At 41.4% G+C, this 19,280-nt stretch overlaps 1 protein-coding gene across 1 annotated transcript in view; it reads right to left on the bottom strand.

Annotated features, from left to right (window-relative positions):
- CDH3 (cadherin 3) overlaps window positions 1–18,909 on the bottom strand; it is a 100,964-nt gene extending 82,055 nt beyond the window's left edge. Inside the window, exons 1-2 of the mRNA XM_082436049.1 lie at window positions 18,811–18,909; window positions 16,949–17,002 (exon numbers count right to left, since the gene is read on the bottom strand). Coding sequence (XP_082292175.1) covers window positions 16,949–16,951 — 3 coding nt within the window. The 5' untranslated portion in view covers window positions 16,952–17,002; window positions 18,811–18,909. The remainder of the gene's footprint in view (window positions 1–16,948; window positions 17,003–18,810) is intronic.
- Window positions 18,910–19,280: the final 371 nt, after the last annotated feature.

Genomic DNA, 19,280 nt, shown 5'->3' with positions numbered 1-19,280 from the left:
GGGGGGAGGGGTGTTGAGGGTTATTTTATTTTTAGAAAGTATTATGATTAAAAAATAAATATACAACTCCAGCCAGTTCCAGCTTTCCACGTGGGAGAAGGGAAATGCCCAACTCCAGTCCACCCCAGCCGTCATGTCCCCAACTAAGGGGGGAACAACTGAGAAGCACTTGAAGTTCACAGTCCAGATGTACTGGCTCATGAAAAGACTAAGACCTAATCATGGGACTAGGGACAGAATGCTTCTCCAAACCCCACACCCTACCACCTCATAGCCTATTTACAGGAGTTCCTGCTACCCAATACATCATGTCCATATATATATATAATATATATATATATATTATATATATATATATATATATATGTGTATATATATATATATATATATATATATGTATATATATATATATATATATATATATATATATAAGTCTCAAACTAAAAGGCAAAAACATAGTTTGAGGGACTTCCCTGGTGGCACAGTGGTTAGGAATCCATCTGCCAATGCAGGGGACACGGTTTCGATCCCTGGTCTGGGAAGATCCCACATGCCGCGGGGCAACTAAGCCCATGCGCCACAACTACTGAGCCCGCGCTCTAGAGCTCACGAGCCACAACTACTGAGCCCGCATGCCACAACTACTGAAGCCTGCGCACCTAGAGCCCGTGCTCTGCAACAAGAAGCCACCGCAATGAGAAGCCCGAGCACCGCAATGAAGAGTAGCCCCAGCTCGCCACAACTAGAGAAAGCCTGTGCGCAGCAACGAAGACACAATGCAGCCAAAAATAAAAATTAATTAATTTTAAAAAAAGTAAATGGATGGAGAAAGATATACCATACTAACACTAATCAAAAGAAAGCAGGGGTCGCTATATTGATTTTGGACTTCAGAGCAAGGAAAGTTATCAGAGATAAAGAGGGGCATTGCATAATGATAAAGGGATCAATTCTCCAAGAAGATATAACAATCCTTACCATATAGATCCTAACAACAGAGCATCAAAATATGTGAGGCAAAAACTGATAGAAATGTAAAGAGAAATAGATGAATCTACTATTATAGCTGGAGACTTCAACATTCCTCTATCAGAAATAGGTCCAGCAGGCAGAAAATCAGTAAGGACATAGTTAAACTCAGCAACACCAACAATCACCATCAATATGATATATATCTATAGACTACTTCATCCAACAACAGCAGAATATATATTCTTCTCAAGCTCATATGAAACATTCACCAAGACAGACCACATTCTGGGCCATAAAACACATCTTACTAAAATTAAAAGGATAGAAATCACACAATGTCTGCTTTCAGACTCCATGGAATTTAACAAGAAATCAATAATAGAGAGACAGCTGGAAAATCCCCAAGTACTTGGAGATAAAACAACACACTTCTCAATAACACACAGGTCAAAATTCAAGATAAATTTTAAAACATTTTGAACTAAATGAAAATGAAAACACAACTCATCAAAATTTGTGGGATGCAGCAAAATTCGGCTTAAAGGGAAACTTATAGCACTGAATCATATGTTAGAAAAAAAGATTTAAATTCAATCATCTAAGCTTTTACCATAGGAAACCAGAAAAATAAGAGAAAATTACTGTTTTGTTTTGTTTTTTTTTTGCTGCGCCACACGGCATGTGAGCTCTTAGTTCCCTGACCAGGGATCGAACCCGTGCCCCCTGCAGTGGAAGCGCAGAGTCTTAACCACTGGACCGCCAGGGAAGTCCCTAAGAGAAAGTTAAATCCAAAATCAGGAGAGGAAAAGAAATAATAAAAATTAGGGCAGAAATCAATGAAATTGAAAACTAGAAATCAATAAAGAAAGTCAACAAAACTAAAAGCTGGTTCTTTGAAAAGATCAGTAAAATCAATAAACTTTTAGCTAGACTAAGAAAAAAAAGAGAGGATATAAATTTCTAATATTAGAAATGAAAGAGGGGACATCACTACAGATCCCTGGGACATTAAAAATAATCAAGGAATACTATGAACCAACTCTGTGCCCACAAATATGATAACCTAGATGAAATGGAACAATTCCCTGAAAGATACAATCTGTCAAAACTCACACAAGAAGAAGTGAGCAATCTGAATAGGACCATATCAATTAAAGAAATTGAGTAAATGATTAATAACCTTTCAAAACAGAAAGCATCAGACCCAGATGTATTCACCAGTGAATTCTACCAGACATTTAAGGAAAAAATACCAATTCACTATAATCTCTTTCAGAAGATAGAAGCAGAGAGACTACTTCCTAACTCATTCTATGAGGCCAGCATTAATCTAATACCAAAACCAAAGACATTACAAGAAAAGTACAGAACAACATCTCTTATGAACACAGACGCAAAAATCCTCAACAAAACATTAGCAAATTGAATCCAATAATGTATAAAAATTATACATCATGACCAATTGGGATTTATCCCAGGTATACAAGGCTGGTTCAACATTCGAAAAGTAATTAATGTAATCTATCACATCAACAGGTTAAAGAAGAAAAATCATATGATAATATCAATAGATGCAGAAAAAGCATTTGACAAAATTCAACACCCATTCATGAGAAAAATTCTCTATAAACTAGGAATAGTGGGGAACTTTTTCAACTGAATAAGTAATATCTACAAACCATCTGAAGTTAACATCATGCTTCATGGTAAGAAACTTGAGGTTTTCCCACTAAGATCAGGAACAAGGTAAATGTCCCCTCTTACCACTGCTTTTCAACATCATACTGGAAGTCCTAAATAATGCAATAAGACCAAAAAAAGGAAATAAAAAGGATACAGATTGTGAAGGAAGAAATAAAACTGTCTTTGTTTACAGCTGACATTATCATCTATGTAGAAAATCAGAAAGAATCAAGGAAAAAAAATTCTGGAAATAATACGTGATTATAGCAAGGTTGCAGGGCACAAGGTTATTATTTTTTTTAAAGTCAATCACTTTCCTATATATTAGCAATGAACAAGTGGAATTTGAAATTAAAAACACAATACCATTTACATTAGCACCCTCCAAAGTGAAATACTTAGGTATGAATCTAACAAAATACGTACAAGGTCTAAAAGAGGAAAGCTACAAAATTCTGATGAAAGAAATCAAAGAAGTAAATAAATAGAGAGAAATTCCATGTTCATGGATAGGAAGACTCAATATTGTCAAGGTGTCAGTTCTTCCCAACTTGATCTATAGATTCAATGCAACCCTAATCAAAGTCCCAGCAAGTTATTTTGTGAATACTAACAAACTGACTCTAAAGTTCATATGTAGACGCGAAAGACCCAGAATGGCCAACACAATATTGAAGGAGAAGAACAAAGTTGGAGGACTGACACTACCCAGCTTGAAGACTTAACATTAACCTACAGTAATCAAGACAGTGTGGATTAGCAAAAGCACAGACAAATAGATCAACAGAATAGAATAGACAGCCCAGAAATACACCCACATAAATATAGTCAACCAACCTTTGACAAAAAAGCAAAAGCAATACAATGGAGAAAGCAACAGTCTTTTCAACAAATGATGCTAGAACAACTGAACATCCACATAAAAAAAAAAAAAAGAATATAGACACAGACCTTACACTCTGCACAAAATGTTAACTCAAAATGGATCACAGACCTTAAGGTAAAATGCAAAACTATAAACTAGTAGAAGATAACATATGAGAAAATCTAGATGACCTTGGTTTTGGCAATGACTTTTTAGATACAATACCAAAAGCATGATCCATGAAAGAAAGAACTGATTAGCTGGACTTCATTAAAATTAAAAACTTCTGCTCTGTGAAAGACGCCTTCAAGAAAATGAAAAGACAAGTCACAGACTGTATCGCAAAAGACTTAACTGACAAAGGACTGTTATCCAAAATATACAAAGAACTCTTAAAATTCAACAAGAGAACAAATAACCCAATTAAGAAATGTGCAAAAGATGTGAGAAGATATACAGACAGAAAATAAGCATATGAAAAGATGCTCCACATCACGTCATGAGGGAAATGCAAGTTAAAACAATGAAATACCACCTATTAGAATGGCCAAAATCCAGAATGCTGATAACACCAAATGCTGACAGGATGTGGAGCAACAGGAATTCTCATTCATGGCAGGTGGAACCCTAAGGGCAGGGGAGTCTGGGAACTGTAGGAGTCAGCTTTCCTACATCACCAACTAGAAGAGGGTGAAATGACCCAGGTTGAGAGAGCCAATCCATAGTATTCACTACACCCTCCATAGAGGTGGTACCAAATTACACTCCCAGAAACATAGGATCTTAGCAACTCTTTGAGCTTTGCCAATTCAATAAATGAAAAACGTTACCTTATCATTTTAATTAGCATTTCTCTTATTTTTGGAGAGGTTGAGGAGCATCCTCTCTTACAGACCATTACAATGTGCATCTCTGTGAATAGAATTCAGTGGGAGTGCTGCCCCCTGCAGTTGTGCAACATGGTGAGCCTGTAATATAGTTACATACAATTTGAATTTCCTTCTGTGAATTCTTTAGATCCTTTGCCCACATGCTGGCTTTTTTTTTTTTTTCATGATATATTTAACTGGAAACATACACGGGACCTGAACATATGGCAACTTCAGTGCCAGTTTTCCAAAACTACACCTTACCTAGTGTGATGGTTAATTTTGTGTCAACATGACTGGGCTAAGGGATGCCCAGATAGCTGGTAAAACATTACTTCTAGGTGTTTCTGAAAGAGATTAGCATTTGAATCAGTAGACTGAGTAAAAAAGATTGCCTTCACCAATGCTGGTGGATATTATCAAATCCATTGAGGGCCTAAATAGAACAAAAAAGCAGAGAAAGAGTGAATTTGCTTTCTGCTTGAGCTGGGACATCCATCTTCTGCTGCCCCTGAACACCTGAATTCCTGGTTCTCGGCCTTTGGACTTGGACTAAGAATTATACCATTGCCCCTCCCCACTCCTCCCCTTCTCAGGCCTTTGGGTTTGGACTGGAACTACATCTCTGGCTTTCCTGAGCCTCCAGCTTGCAGACAGCAGATCGTGGGACTTCTTGGCCTCCATAATCATGTGAGCCAATCTCTCATCGTAAGTCTCATTCTATACACCTATACCTATCCTATTGGTTCTGTTTCTCTAGAGAACCCTGACTAGTACACTTAGTGACCCAACAACTTTTTTCCCTTTGTGTCATCTCCCTCCCCGGAGATGGTCCCAGTGAAGGGTAGGGAGAAACAACCTCAACTTGAAATGTCACAAGCATTTCAAGTTCTGGAGCTCTAGAACTTTAAAATTAAATTGTATTCAAAGTGCTTCTCCCACACAGGTTTACGCGAAATTCTATTTTGCCTCCTGCCTGCTGCAGATTTAATTATGAATCATGCTGGATGGATGCATGAGGACACGGTGTGCCTAGGGAGCTGGGCAGCCATTCCCTCCTGCTGGGCTTGCGTTCTTGTGGTTTATAACGACTTCTTAGGTGAATAATAACCTCACGTTCATGCCAGGCCTTTTGGTCTTTGCTGATGACCTATAGAGGCTGGAAGTCTGAGATTTCAAATTCATCAGCAGGCCTTTTAAGCCTGGTCAATCAGTCAGGCCACATAGAGCCACAGAAAGTACAAGCTGCTGATGCAGAAGGACCCAAGCACTCAGAGGACTACACCATTTGCCTAGAAGTGTAAGGTTGAAATTTTTTTCTTTAAAATGTCCACTTGCTACGGGGCTTCAGGTGCTCAGTGGCAAGGCCAGCTAACAAGGAGTGCACTTATGGACTTTCCTCTAAGCCCTGATCTGATGCACCAAATTCCATCATTATGTATTCATTCCTTTGGCTTAAACCTTCCCACAGTAACCTGGCACTCCCTCCTGACTTGCTGATTATTTTTCACTTGGTCAGGCTCAAAGTGTCCTAGGCATTTTTAATTCCTTCTTCTCTTTGTATCCTCGTCCCCTCGCCCATCCAATTAATCATGAAGGCGCCTTGATTATTCCTTCAGAGTGTCTCTGGGGAAGGCCTGCTGGAGTGGGAAGAATACTGGTTGTGTGACCTTGAGCAAGTGATTCAAACTCTGACCTTCAGTTTCTCCATCTATAAAGTGGAGCTAACAACATCCTACTTCACAGGGTTTTTAGTAAGGATGGAAAATAATTCATGGTTTTATTAAAACACACACAGACACACACACACACACACACACACAACACCACTTCCCTAGAAGCCTCTTTGGCTGACTAGTGTCAAGCCTAGTGATTTATAATATTCTTTGCATATATTATAAGACGTACAAATAATGTATGGTTTTATAAAAATGAGATCATATTCCATATTTTGAAAAGAGAAATGTGGCCCAAGTTATTCTTTTCTGTTCCCTCCTCCACGACCCTAATTCAGGACATTATTCATTTCTGCAAGAGCTTCTTAACTGTCCTTTCTATAACCAGCCCCCCTCCCCTGCCCCACCTGAAGTTTCCCTCTCTCCAAAACACCCTCCTCCCCGCTGCTGCTGCTCAGATTAATTTTTCTAAAACACTCTATAGATTATAACTTCCTCATGCTCAAAAACCTTCAATGGGTCCCACTGCCTTTGAGTACTGAGTCCAAACTCTTTAGCCTGGCAATGATGGTTTGGGACTGACCCAAACCTAGTCCTGTTCAACAAGCATTTCCCCAGTGCCCACTGTGTGCCAGTCTCAGGCTTGGCACAGGGATGGGGATTTGGCCATGACTAAGACTTAGTCTCCTCCACCACCTAGTGGGGAGGCAGACAATGAACAGATATTTTCTGTAATGCATGGTAACGGTAGGATAAAGGGAATCCCAAGGAGCTATGAGAACTTGGGAAAGCATCTACGTTTCTGGTCATGTCCTCAACTCCTCTCATCCAAATCATCCCTATTCTGTGTCCTACACGTATCATGGCGACTCTTTACCCCCAGGTGGGTAGGGCCTGGTGACTCAGATAACAACACTGAAAAAGCACCTGCTGTCCATTATTGCTTTTGTTTATTGCACCCTTGCCAAGACTGCATACTCTTCAAGGGCATCAACAGCAGAATAGATAAATCAATTGATTCATTCACCCCGAACACTGCACAGTAATGGGAATGAATGGGCTGCAACGACAAGGAACAACATGGATGAATCTCATGGACATAATGTTGAGTGAAAGAATCCAGACACAGAAGAGTACATAGCATTGTGATTCCAGTCACATGTAGTTGAGTACAGACAAAACTAATCTATGGTGTTAGAAGTCAGGACACAAAAGTTTCATGAAAAAATGCTTACTCTTGTTACGTATGATGGGTTCTATTGCTTCTTTTCTGTTCTTCTTTTTTTTTTTTTTAAGTGCTGGTTATCACTCACTGAATTGACCCAGTGAAGGATCAAAACCTACAATCTGAAAAATACACTGCTCTAGCATCTCCATTAGAAAAAGCAAACTAGGCAGCCCACCTACAACCCTCACTTTTTCCTCGAGCTACTGCCTCATGCCATGCTTTCCCTCCACAAGAGAGCTTCTGCCCACACTTCTGTCCCTCCTCTCTCCTTCTTTCTTCAACCCCCACCAGCTAATCTTGACTTACCCACTACAGTGAATCCACTCTGGTCACCAACAACCTCCACGTGGCTAGTCCAGAGGTCACTTCTCTGCCAGCTCTGACTCTGCTCTTCAGTGGCATTAACCACCTCTCTTGGCGTTTGTGATGGTTAATGCTATGTGTCATCTTGGCTGGGCCACAGTGCCTAGGCATCTGGCCAAACATTGTTCTTGATGTTTCTGTGACGGTGTTTTTGGATGAGATTTACATTTAAATTGGTGGACTTTGCGTAAAGCAGATTGTCCTCCATAATGAGGGTGGGCCTCATCCACTCAGTTGAAGGCCTGAAGAGAACAAATGGTTGACCTCCCCTGAGCAGGAGGGAATTCTGCCAGCAGACTGCCTTTGGACTTCATCTGCAACACTGGTTCTTGCTGGTTTGTCAGCAGACTGCCTTTGGACTTCATCTGCAACACTGGTTCTTGCTGGTTTGTCAGCAGGCTGCCTTTGGACTTCATCTGCAACACTGGTTCTTGCTGGTTTGTCTACAGGAACTACAACTCTTTCCTGAGTCCTCACCTGACTGGTCTCCCCCATCAGATTTTTGGATTCACCAATCCTCTGCAATTGTGTGAGCCAATTCCTTCAGATGAATCTCTTTCTCTATATATTCACATCCTATTGGTTCTGTTTCTCTGGAGAATGCTGACTAACACAGCATCTAACTCTGTACCTTTTGGTTTGCTCCTGATTCTTATTTACTTAATAAATATAAATAAGGTTTAAGAAAAGAACCAATATTTATAAATTGAATTATTATTATTATTCTGTCTCTTTAAGCAACCCATTTCCCCAGAGTACCACTCTCTGACTGAGCTCAGTGGGGAAGTACCTCCATCACCAGGTTTCTGAATGCCCATCTTCTGCCCCCAGAGGGCTCACAAGGTAGCTTTCTGGACTCCACTTCCTGCTTCCCACATCTTGACCTGCTAATTGGTGGAATGCCTGCCAATTGGTGGAATGCCTGCCACTTACTAGTTATGAGATTCTGAGCAAATTATTTACCACTCTGCTTCAGTCTCCTCATCTGTAGGAGATAAAGTTGTTGTGTGGGTTAAATTAAAATACTTAGCACACAGTAAACATTACACAGATGTTTGCTAAGTCAGAATTCTTTCCTCTAGAACACTGGAGTCATCTCAACAGCCTCCCACTTTGTCTCCTCTTTAAAGGGCTGTATTAGTTAGCTATTACTGTATAATAAACCATCCTGAAACTCAGTGGCTTGAAACAATTGCTCATGAGTCTGTGGGCCAGCTGGGTGGTTCTGCTGCTGTGAGCGGGCTTGGCTAATCTCACCTGGGCTCACTGATGTATCTACAGTCAGTTAGCAAGCAGGTCAGCGGGTGGCTGGCAGGTCTAGGATGGTCTCATTCACGTCTGGCAGTTGGCTGGCTTTTGGCTGGGCAGCAGGCGTGACTGGGCCATGATGTTCCAGCAATCTAGCCTGGGCTTGTTTTCATGAACGAGGCAGTGTGCCAAGAGAAAGAACAGAAGCATACAAGGCTTCTCGGGGCCTAGGTGTGGTCCACCTTCACTTCTCCTGTATTCTACTGGCCAAAGCAAGGCTGGTCCAGATTCAAGGCCTGGGGAAATAGACTCCACGTTTTATTTTTTTATTGTTTTGAATTTATTTTATTTATTTTTTGGGGCTGTGTTGGGTCTTCATTGCTGTGTGCGGGCTTTCTCTAGTTGCGGGCTTTCTCTAGTTGCAGCAAGCAGGGGCTACTCTTCATTGTGGTGCGCGGGCTTTGCATTGCGGTGGCTTCTCTTGTTGTGGAGCACGGGCTCTAGGCGCGCGGGCTTCAGTAGTTGTGGCACGTGGGCTCAGTAGTTGTGGCTCGCAGACGCTAGAGCACAGGGTCAGTAGTTGTGGTGCACGGGCTTAGTCGCTCCACAACACGTGGGATCTTCCCTGACCACGGCTCGAACCCGTGTCCCCCGCACTGGCAGGTGGATTCTTAACCACTGTAATACCAGGGAAGTCCCAGACTCCACCTTTTAGAGGGAGGAGCTGCAAAGTCACATTACAAAGGGTAAGGATACAGGGAGTGATGAGCATGGCCAGTTCTGATATAAAACTACCACTAGAGCATTGATGCCTGGTGTGGAGAGTTCAGAATATACTTGTCAGTTGAGAAAGTAGGAGTATCATCTGCCAGTTTTGAGGCCAGGTCAAAGTGGATTCAAATGCCAGCTCCACCAACTATCTGTGAGGCCTTTGGATGATTTATTCCACCTCCCCAAGCTTCAGTTTCCTCATAGGGTTGTTGGGAAGATCGAACAAGGTAATGTAGGGAAGGGGCTGAGCACACGCAGTTGTTGAATATTCACTCATAGAGTGAATTCAACAACTAGAGCTCAGTCATTCTTAGAGCACAAGGCACATCCTGGGCTCTGCTGAATCCTGCCTCTGCTTCCCAAGGCTGAGAAGGAGATGGAAACCAGGCCAAGCGGGAGCATGATTTCAGATTGGGAACCATGAAATGGCAATTACAGAGTAAAACCTTAATTATAGTTCTTTGGGAAAAGAAGTGAGGAATGCAATCTGGTGGGCAGAGGGGAGGGGGCTGAGGGGGAGGATGTCGGGGGAGAGGAGAGATACAGAGAGGTCCAAGAGGGAAAAGCTGAGCCATCAGATTGATGTTTTGTTGTTGCTCTGATTACAAAATTACTGTGTGTTGACACAGTTTAAAAAATACACAGATTGAGGGCATTATGCTACGTGAAATAAGTCAGACATAGAAAGACAAATAATATGTGTTCTCACTTATATGTGAAATCTAAAAACAAAACAAAACAAAAAACCCAAACTCATAGATACAGAGAACAGACTGATGATTGCCAGAGGTGGGGGTGGGTGAAATGGGCGAAGGGGGTCAAAAGGAACAAACTTCCAGTGATAAAATAAATAAGTCATGGGATGTAATATACAGCATGGTGACTATAGTTAATAATCCTGTACTGCATATTTGAACATTGCTAAGAGTAGATCTTAAAACTTCTCATCACAGGAAAAAAATGTGTAACTATGTGTGGTGATGAATATGAACTACACTTATTGTGGTGACCATTTAACAATATAGACAAATAACAAATCATTATGTTGTATACCTGAAAGTAATATAATGTTAATGTCAATAAAAACAAAACAAAACCAAAGGAGAATACATAGACTTTTCCACTTATAATCCCACCAACCAGATATTATAGCTGATATTTACATGAGCCTCAGTGTGTGCCCACACTCTCACCAATGCTCCATACTCCCATGACTCATGTGATAACCGCATGAGCAGGAACTGCTAGCCCCACTGCATAGGGGAGGGGTGGAAACAGGAGCACAGAGAATTTAAGTAAATCACCCAAGCTATCACATCTGGTAAACAGCAGAGTCTGGATTCAAATCCAAGCTACCTAGTGCCTTAAGTCTTGCATGTCACCAGCAGGGCACAGCACCACCTGGGCACAGCTGACACTTGGTGTGTTTCCTTCCATTTTCTTTCACTTCCTGGAAACTGTACCACTATTTTATTACTTTTTTAAAGGCTATTTGAAAAATTAGTACTATTTTATTTTTAGTACTAATCCCAGAAGAGTGAGAGTTTATGTGGCTGTCTTCCCCTTCCCATCTTTTTTTGTAATTTGTAATTTTGATATATAGTCAGCCCTCCATATCCATGGGTTCCCCATCCAAGGATTCAACCAACCACGGATTGAGAATATTTGAAAAAAAAGTCCAGAAAGTTCCAAAAGCAAAACTTGAATTTGCCACGTGCCCAGCAACTACTTACATGGCATTTACATTGTATTAGGCATTATAAGTAATCTAGAAATGATTTAAAGTATATAGGAGGATGTGAGTACATTATATGCAAATAGTGAGCCATCTTATACAAGGGACTGGAGCATCTGTGGATTTTGGTATCTGCGGGGGGTACTGGAACCAATCCACTGTGGATACCAAGGGACAAGTGTAACTTCAAACTTATACAAAGGTTGAAAGACTAGCACAAGACGCTCTCAGAAACTCCTTACCTATATCAACCAGTTGTTTACCATTTGCTTTCTCATTTTCTCTCTTCATATAATTATTTATATGTGTGTATGCATTTTTCTGAACAATTTGACATTAAATTGGAGACATTATGGTCTTTAACCCCTAAATGCTTCAGTGTGTATTTCCTAAAAACAAAGGCATGCCCATCCATAACCACAGTACAAAGAGCAAACTCAGGATATTTAACATTGTAACAATACTATTATCTGTGGTCCATATTTAAATTTATCAATCAGCCGTGTGTGTGTGTGTGTGTGTGTGTGTATGTGTGTGTGTGTGTGTGTGTGTGTATGTAATTTTTTTCCCAGTCCAGGATCTAAACCAGGATCCTGCACTGCATGTAGCTGTCCTATCACTTTAGCCTCCTTTAAACTGGAATAGTGTCTCAGTCTTTGTCGTTCTTTTTTTAAATGAAGTGTATTTGATTTATAATATTGTGTTAGTTTCAGGTGTACAATACAGTGATTCAATATTTTTGCAGATTACACTCCATTATAGGTTATTTCAAGATAATGGGTTTAATTTCCTGTGCTACACAGTATATATCCTTTTGCTTTTTCTTTGTCTTTCTTGACCTTGACATTTTTTATGATCTAGGCCAATTATTTTATAAAATGTCCCTCGATTTAGTTTCCTTCTATTCTTTTTTCTGTGCAAATGCATACATACATATTTTTAAAATTAGGATCATATAGTACTGCTATGTTTTTAAACTTTTCATTGAAGTATAACACAAATACAGAAAAGTGAGCAGATCCTAAGTGACAATGAACACACGTGCTACCAACACCCAGAATAAGGGACAAAACATGACCTGCCCCCGAAGAATCTTTTTGACCTCCATCAGTCCCTAACCCCCCACCCAAGGGTAATCATTATCTTGACTTTTAAAACAGAGATTAGTTTTGCCTAATTTTGTGCTTTATATAAATATATTCAATTTTGACTCTGCCACTTTCTCTCCTAAAAGAGAGAAGTTATTTAACTTATTTAAATCCACTCACGAGGCTGCTGTGAGGACACAAAGGTGCCTGGGAAACCCCTGCAGAGCGCCAAACACATGTAGGTTCACTATTGCTGTTATTGTTCATGTTATCAATCTTTGCCCTGAATTAAAGTATGAGGAAATTATAAACTCTCATGCTGGCGTTATTATTGAAGTCAAGAGCATGAGCTCTTAAATAGAGGGATCTTTGGCAAAGAAAAGCGCGTCAGGGTGAAACAGCAAACGACGGAAAATAAGGGTTTGTGGAAGGGTATAAATAAGAAGCAAAATGTTTCCAGGTTGGACCAGCCTTATTCCCAAATTTGCCTGATTATAGGACTCATCTGGAGAGTTTTTAAAAATACAGATTCTTATCAATGGGTCCGAAGTGGGGCCTTGGAATCTGTATTTTTAAAAGATGCTCCTGGTAATTCTTATGATCAGGCAAGATTTGGAAACAGTAGATTCTGAGGAAAGTGGAAGAGCACGGACTCACTCCCTGGGATGGCTGGGAGGAGTCAGGTAACTCAATGTGGAAATAGTCATCATCATTCACTAGGCATATACTAGGTGTCAAGTACCAAGCTCAGCATGTTCCTACAGTATTCACTTAATTGTCACAACAATCCTAAGAGACAGAGATTACTGTCCCAATTCTACAGATGGCCTCAGAGTTAAATGACTTGCCTGAGATAATGTACAGGAAGATATCCAGGTGTCTCCAATTTCAAAAGTCTTAGGAACTACCCTAAACTGACAGGTCAGAATACTCAGCTCCATCCATTATGACAGGTCATCTGTTATGCATGTGAGTAACACCATACTCATCACTTTACAGTTTTCAGAGCACTTTTAAAAAACAGTGTTATTGGGGTATAATTTACGTACCATAAAATTCATCCATTTTAAGTCTGCAATTCAATGTTTTTTAATATATTCACAGAGTTGTGTAACCATCACCATGTTCAATTTTAGGACATTTCCATCACCCCACAAAGAAACCTTGTGTCCATTTACAGTCACTCTCCATATCCTCCACAGCCCCTGGCAACCACTCATCTCTTTCTGACTCTATGGATTTGCCTATTCCGGACATTTTGCATAAATGCAGTCATACAATATGTGGCCTTGTGTGTCTGGTTTCTCTCACTTAATGTAATGTTTTCATCCATTTTGTAGCGTGTATCAATACTTCTTTACTTTTTATGGCCAAATAATATTCCATTGTAAAGATGTGCCACATTTTATTTGTCCATCCATCAGCTGATGGACATTTGGGTTGTTTCTGCTCTTTGGCTATTTTGAATAATGTTGCTACGAACATTTGTGTACAAGATTTTCTGTGGACACGTTTTCGTTTCTCTGGGGTATATACATAGGAATGGTATTGCTGGGCCATATGGTAACTCTACATTTAGTCATTTGAGGAACTGGGAGGGTCCCTCAATGGCTGTGCCATTTTACCTACCCACCAGCAGTGTATGAGTGTTCCTTTCAGAACACTTTTATGAATACAAACAACCCCAGAGATAGGCATCATTACTTGTATCTTCCCGACAAAGACACTGAGGGGCAGAGAGGGGACATGACTTCTCTGCTATGAGGACTGGGCTCCAACCCTGGAACTGCCCTCCTTCCTTCAGGAAACCTGACTTTCAGGCCAAAACAGTAGGTCTTTGAGAGGTGATGAGGTGATGGGCAGAGAGAAAGAATCTGCGGGTACAAAGCCTAGCTATGGAGATGGAACCTTCGGTTTTAGGAATGGAGACATCAAAGCCACTTATGTTTTTGTTTTATTAGGCAACAGCCAGAGCCAGGTTCTGACTAATTAATGATGATCAAAGTACTCTGACAACATGGAGTGATTTGCAAACATTAGCCATGAATTATTCACAACTGGGTGTTCTTAGCTGAAGGTGAGGAGGCTGCCAAGGAGTAAAAGAAATCTAGGCCCTCACTTCCCCCTCAGTTTGCATGAGCCTGAGCCCTCCTGCAGGATTCAGTTTCTCAATCCAGAAAATGGGGCTAGATAGGAGCTCTCATCCCTTTATGCTCATAGGCCAGGACCTGGCAACCTGAGTCCTGTTCCAGTCAAGGCAGCATACCCAAGCTGCCTCCACCAAACAATAATTAATAATACCAACACACAGTTCAGGGGTCGACAAACATTTTCTATAAAAGACCAGATAGTAAATACTTTAGGCTTGAAGGCCAAATGGGCCTCCTCATCTCTGCCACTGTAATGCAAAAGCACCATAGACAATACATAAATGAATGAAAGCAGCTGTCCAGTGAAACTTTCTTTGTGGACACTGAAATTTGACTTCTGTATAATTTTCACGTTATAAAATATTCTTCTTCTTTTGATTTTTTCCCTACCATTTAAGAACATAAAAACCATTCTTAACTCCTGGACTATATAAAAACAGGTGTTGGGACTTACCTGGTGGCGCAGTGGTTAAGAATCCACTTGCCAATGTAGGGGACACAGATTCAAGACCTGGTGTAGGAAAATCCCACATGCCGCGGAGCAACTAAGCCCGCGAGCTACAACTACTGAGCCTGTGCTCTAGAGTCCGCGAACCACAGCCCGTGCGCCACAACTACTAAAGCCCATGTGCCTAGAGCCCATGCTCCGCAACAAGAGAAGCCACCACAATGAGAAGCCCGCGCACCGCAACGAAGAGTAGCCCCCGCTCGACGCAACTAGAGAAAGCCCGTGTTCAGCAACGAAGACTGAACGCAACCAAAAATAAATTAAAAAACGAAAAAAAAAAAACAGGTGTTGCCTCAAAATGTTAAACATAATTACTATTTAAGTTAGCAATTCTGCTAAGTATATACCCAAAATAAATGAAAACATAAATCTACACAACATGTGTACATCAAAGTTTATAGCTATTCATAATAGCCAAAAAGTAGAAGAAATACACAAATGTCCATCAACTGATGAATGGATAAACAAAATGTGGTATAACCATACAATGAAATATTGATCAGCCATAAAAAGGAACCAAAGTTTGATATATGCTACAAAACGGATGAGCCTTGAAAACATGCTAAGTGAAGGAAGCCAGACAAAGATGGCATATGTATGATTTCATGGATATGAAATGTCTCTGGAAACAGAAAGCAGAGCAGTTGTTGCCTGAGGCTGAGGGGACTGGGGCGGGGGAAGGTGATAACTAAAGGGTTCTTTGGGGCATGACGAAAAATCGATCATGGTGATGCTTGCACAACTCTGTGAATACACTAAAATCTGCTGAAGTGTGCATTTTCAATGCGTGAACTGTGTGGTATTTGAATTATATCTCAATAAAGCTGTTAAAAAGGAACCACAGAAGTAATGCCGTAGTTTGTTGACCCCTGACATAGCACACAGTTGCTTAGCCTCTCACAAAGCACCTTTCCTCATGTTGTCACAACCAGCCAGGCATTTGCCTCTTCAATGGCTGAGAAAGCCAAGGCTCAGAAATGGGACTGACTAGGACACAGGTAACCAGTGGGGAGGTGTGAGCAGAACCCAGGTCTTTGGACTCCCTGTCCAGTGCTCACTGCAGCACAGACTTTCCCAGAGTTACATTCAGAGACTGGGTAAGTCACTCCTCAAAGCCCCAGGGGAGAGGAGATGACAGGAGGGGACCCCTCCCTAGACCTGTCCCTCCCTGCTGCACCTCTGGCACCAGCTTCCTCCTCTCTGCACCCCCCCTACCCGACCCCCGCCCCCGGCCCCGTGCTCTTCCCTGTCCCTTTCTCTCCTTTCCTTCTCAGAACCACTGGGCAAGGCTGTTCCTCCTTACATCTCACTCAGGGTGCTGGGAGGGCAGGGCTGGGGGTGGGGAGGAGGACAGGGAGGCTTCTCCAGAAATTCAATCCATGTGACGTATTTGGAAAAGGGCTCCAAAAGGGTGAGGAACCAATCCAAGGTCACACAGCAGATATCAGACCTTTGACTTCCTTGATATTTTTGAGAATGAAAAGAGAGAGGGTTTGGGGCTTGGGTAGGGTTTGAGGTGAGCCAAGCCCCATCCCGTTCCTGATTTTTCTCTACACAACACCTCCGCCCCAAAACTCTCTCCTCTTTCATAGTTTCAAAGGCACCAACCACTACAAGAGGGCTTTTAAAAATATTAAAATATTAATTGTAGAAAAATCAGGAAATACAGATAAAGGGAATAAGGATCATCTTGGTCTCACTCCTCAGATGCAAACACGGAGGTGACCATGGGGACTATTTTGGGTGACTCTGGAGCCAGCACCTGGCTTCAAATCCTGGCTTCATCACTCACCATCTGCGTGACCTCTGGCAGCTCATTTCACCTCTCTGACCTCAGTTTCTTCACCTGTAATATGGGAATAATAACAGCACCTACTCAGAGTTGTGTGACAATTAAACGAGGCTATAAAAAGCACTAAAAACAGTGTATGGCCCATAGCAAGCACTCAATACATCATTGTATTTTCCCAGTGATTTCCTTCATACATATTTTTTCCCTAGAAAAATGAGATCATTCCGTATCCATCATTTTATAATGGATTCCTCCCCTCCCCTCACCTTAACTGAATTATTAATATCTTTCCCTAGCATTAGAAATCCTTCTATAGAACATCTTTTTTTTTTTTTGGCCTCGCTGTGCATGGCTTGTGGGATCTTAGTTTCCCCACCAGGGATCAAACCCAGGCCCTCGGCAGAGAAAGCACAGAGGCCTAAAGACTGGACTGCCAGGGAATTCCCTAGAGCATCTTTCTTAAGATAGCATATGCATATGTAGTATTCCATCTCCTGAAGTGGGATACTTAGGTGTGATTTTTGTTTCCCCACCACCAAACACGTTCCTCATCTTTGACCAATTACTGCTTCAGGACAAATTCCTAGGGAATTCGTTGAGTCAAAGGATGTGCAGGCATTTCAGGCTTTTGGCACATAATCATCAAACTGCCCCTAAGAAAAGTTATGAATAGTTTCACTTCCACCAGCTTGGAAAAGAAGGCCCCATGCTCTCCAATGCCTTGTCTCCTCTTATCATTTAGAAACATCATTTCCAACTTGACCCAAGAGAAGTGTTGTTTGCTGCCATATTTTGATTTGCAGTCCCAACTCTTCCTAATGGAACTCAGTTTAGGCATCTGCTCAACCCCATGACTCCTCTGGGTGGGCCTGGACTGGTCATCAACCTCTCTGAACCCAGAAGTCTCAGTTATAATTCCCAAATAAACCCTTGGTTTCTTAAATGAGATAATATATGTAAAAATTCAACCCCAAGCCACATTCTCATTATTTGAAATAGGCTGTAGGGATTTCAGAAACAAGGATGGCACTTCAGGAGAGCCCTGTAGGTAACTGTGGTGCACATGGGGAAACTGAGGCCCAGGAAGGGGAAGTCTTCCCAATAAGAAAAAGTCAGAAACATCTAATAGAAAAATGGGTGAAAACATGAATAGGCAACTTAGAGAGGAAACCTTAAGGTGTGCTACTAAGCAAAGAGATGTTCAAACTTATTAGTTATCAGGGAAATGCAAGCCAAACAAAGAGGAGAAACCAAGTCACGGACTAGTAAACATTAGGAAGTTGGATAACATCAAGTGTTGGTAGGGTGTGGGGAAAATGGGACTCTCATGTGGCACTGCTGAGTGTAGACTAAGTAAGACCCTGAAACCCAGCAATTCCACTCCTGGACAAATATCCCAGGGCCCTTCCCACAAGGCCGAGGATGTTCACGGCAGCTGTTGTCTGTGGTAGCTGGGAGTAGGAGATAAACTGAATGCCCCTCACTGGGAGTAAATATGCAAAATATGGTGAAGGCACATTATGGAACAATTATGCAACAATTCAAAACAGCGAAGCAGACTGTGAGTCAACAAAGGCCTGTGAGCCAAATGTGACACATCACCTGTTTTTGTACAGCTCGGCTCAAGCTGAGAATTTTTACATTTTTAAATGGTGGGGGAAAAAAGAATATGTTGTGACACATGAAAGTTAGATAAACATTATTATCTCACAAGGCTCCTGTGGGTCAGGAACTTGGGAATGGCTTGACTAACTGGCTCTGGCTTGGGATCTCTCATGAGGTTGCAGTTAAGATGTTGCTGGGGCTGCAGTCGTCTGAAGGTTTGACTGGGGCGGGAGAATCATTCAAAATGGCTCACGTACATGGCTGGTAAGTTGGTAATAACTGTTGGCAGGAGGCCTCAGCTCCTCTTAGACCACTCCATAGGGCTGCTTGAGTGTCCTCACAGCATGGTAGCTGGCTTCCCCTAGAGTGGGTGATCAATGAGACAGAAAGAGGATACTGTGATGTCTTTCATCCCCTAGCCTTGGAATTTGCACACTGTTATCCTTGCAATATCCTATTTGTTGAGTAGGGTCACCTCTATGCAATGCAAGAGGGGACTGCTGAAAGATATGAATACCAGGAGTTTCTTACTGGCTACCACAGGAAGAAACAGAAGTGATTTATAGTAGATCCTTTTTAATTAAAAAATTAAATTCACATTCACATGAGACAACACTATACATTTGACAAAGGTACACACAAATTCAGAGGTATTTTATTAAACGGAATGGGGGAGGAGGGTAATGGGAGTGGAGGATAGGGATAAAAAGAAATGAATGAATGTGTG

Source organism: Balaenoptera physalus (genome assembly GCF_965194825.1).
Source record: "Balaenoptera physalus genome assembly, chromosome: 19".
Lineage (NCBI taxonomy): Eukaryota > Metazoa > Chordata > Mammalia > Artiodactyla > Balaenopteridae > Balaenoptera > Balaenoptera physalus.
The sequence above is the reverse complement of the archived record's forward strand: the minus strand, read 5'-3'. Positions and strand labels throughout refer to the sequence as shown.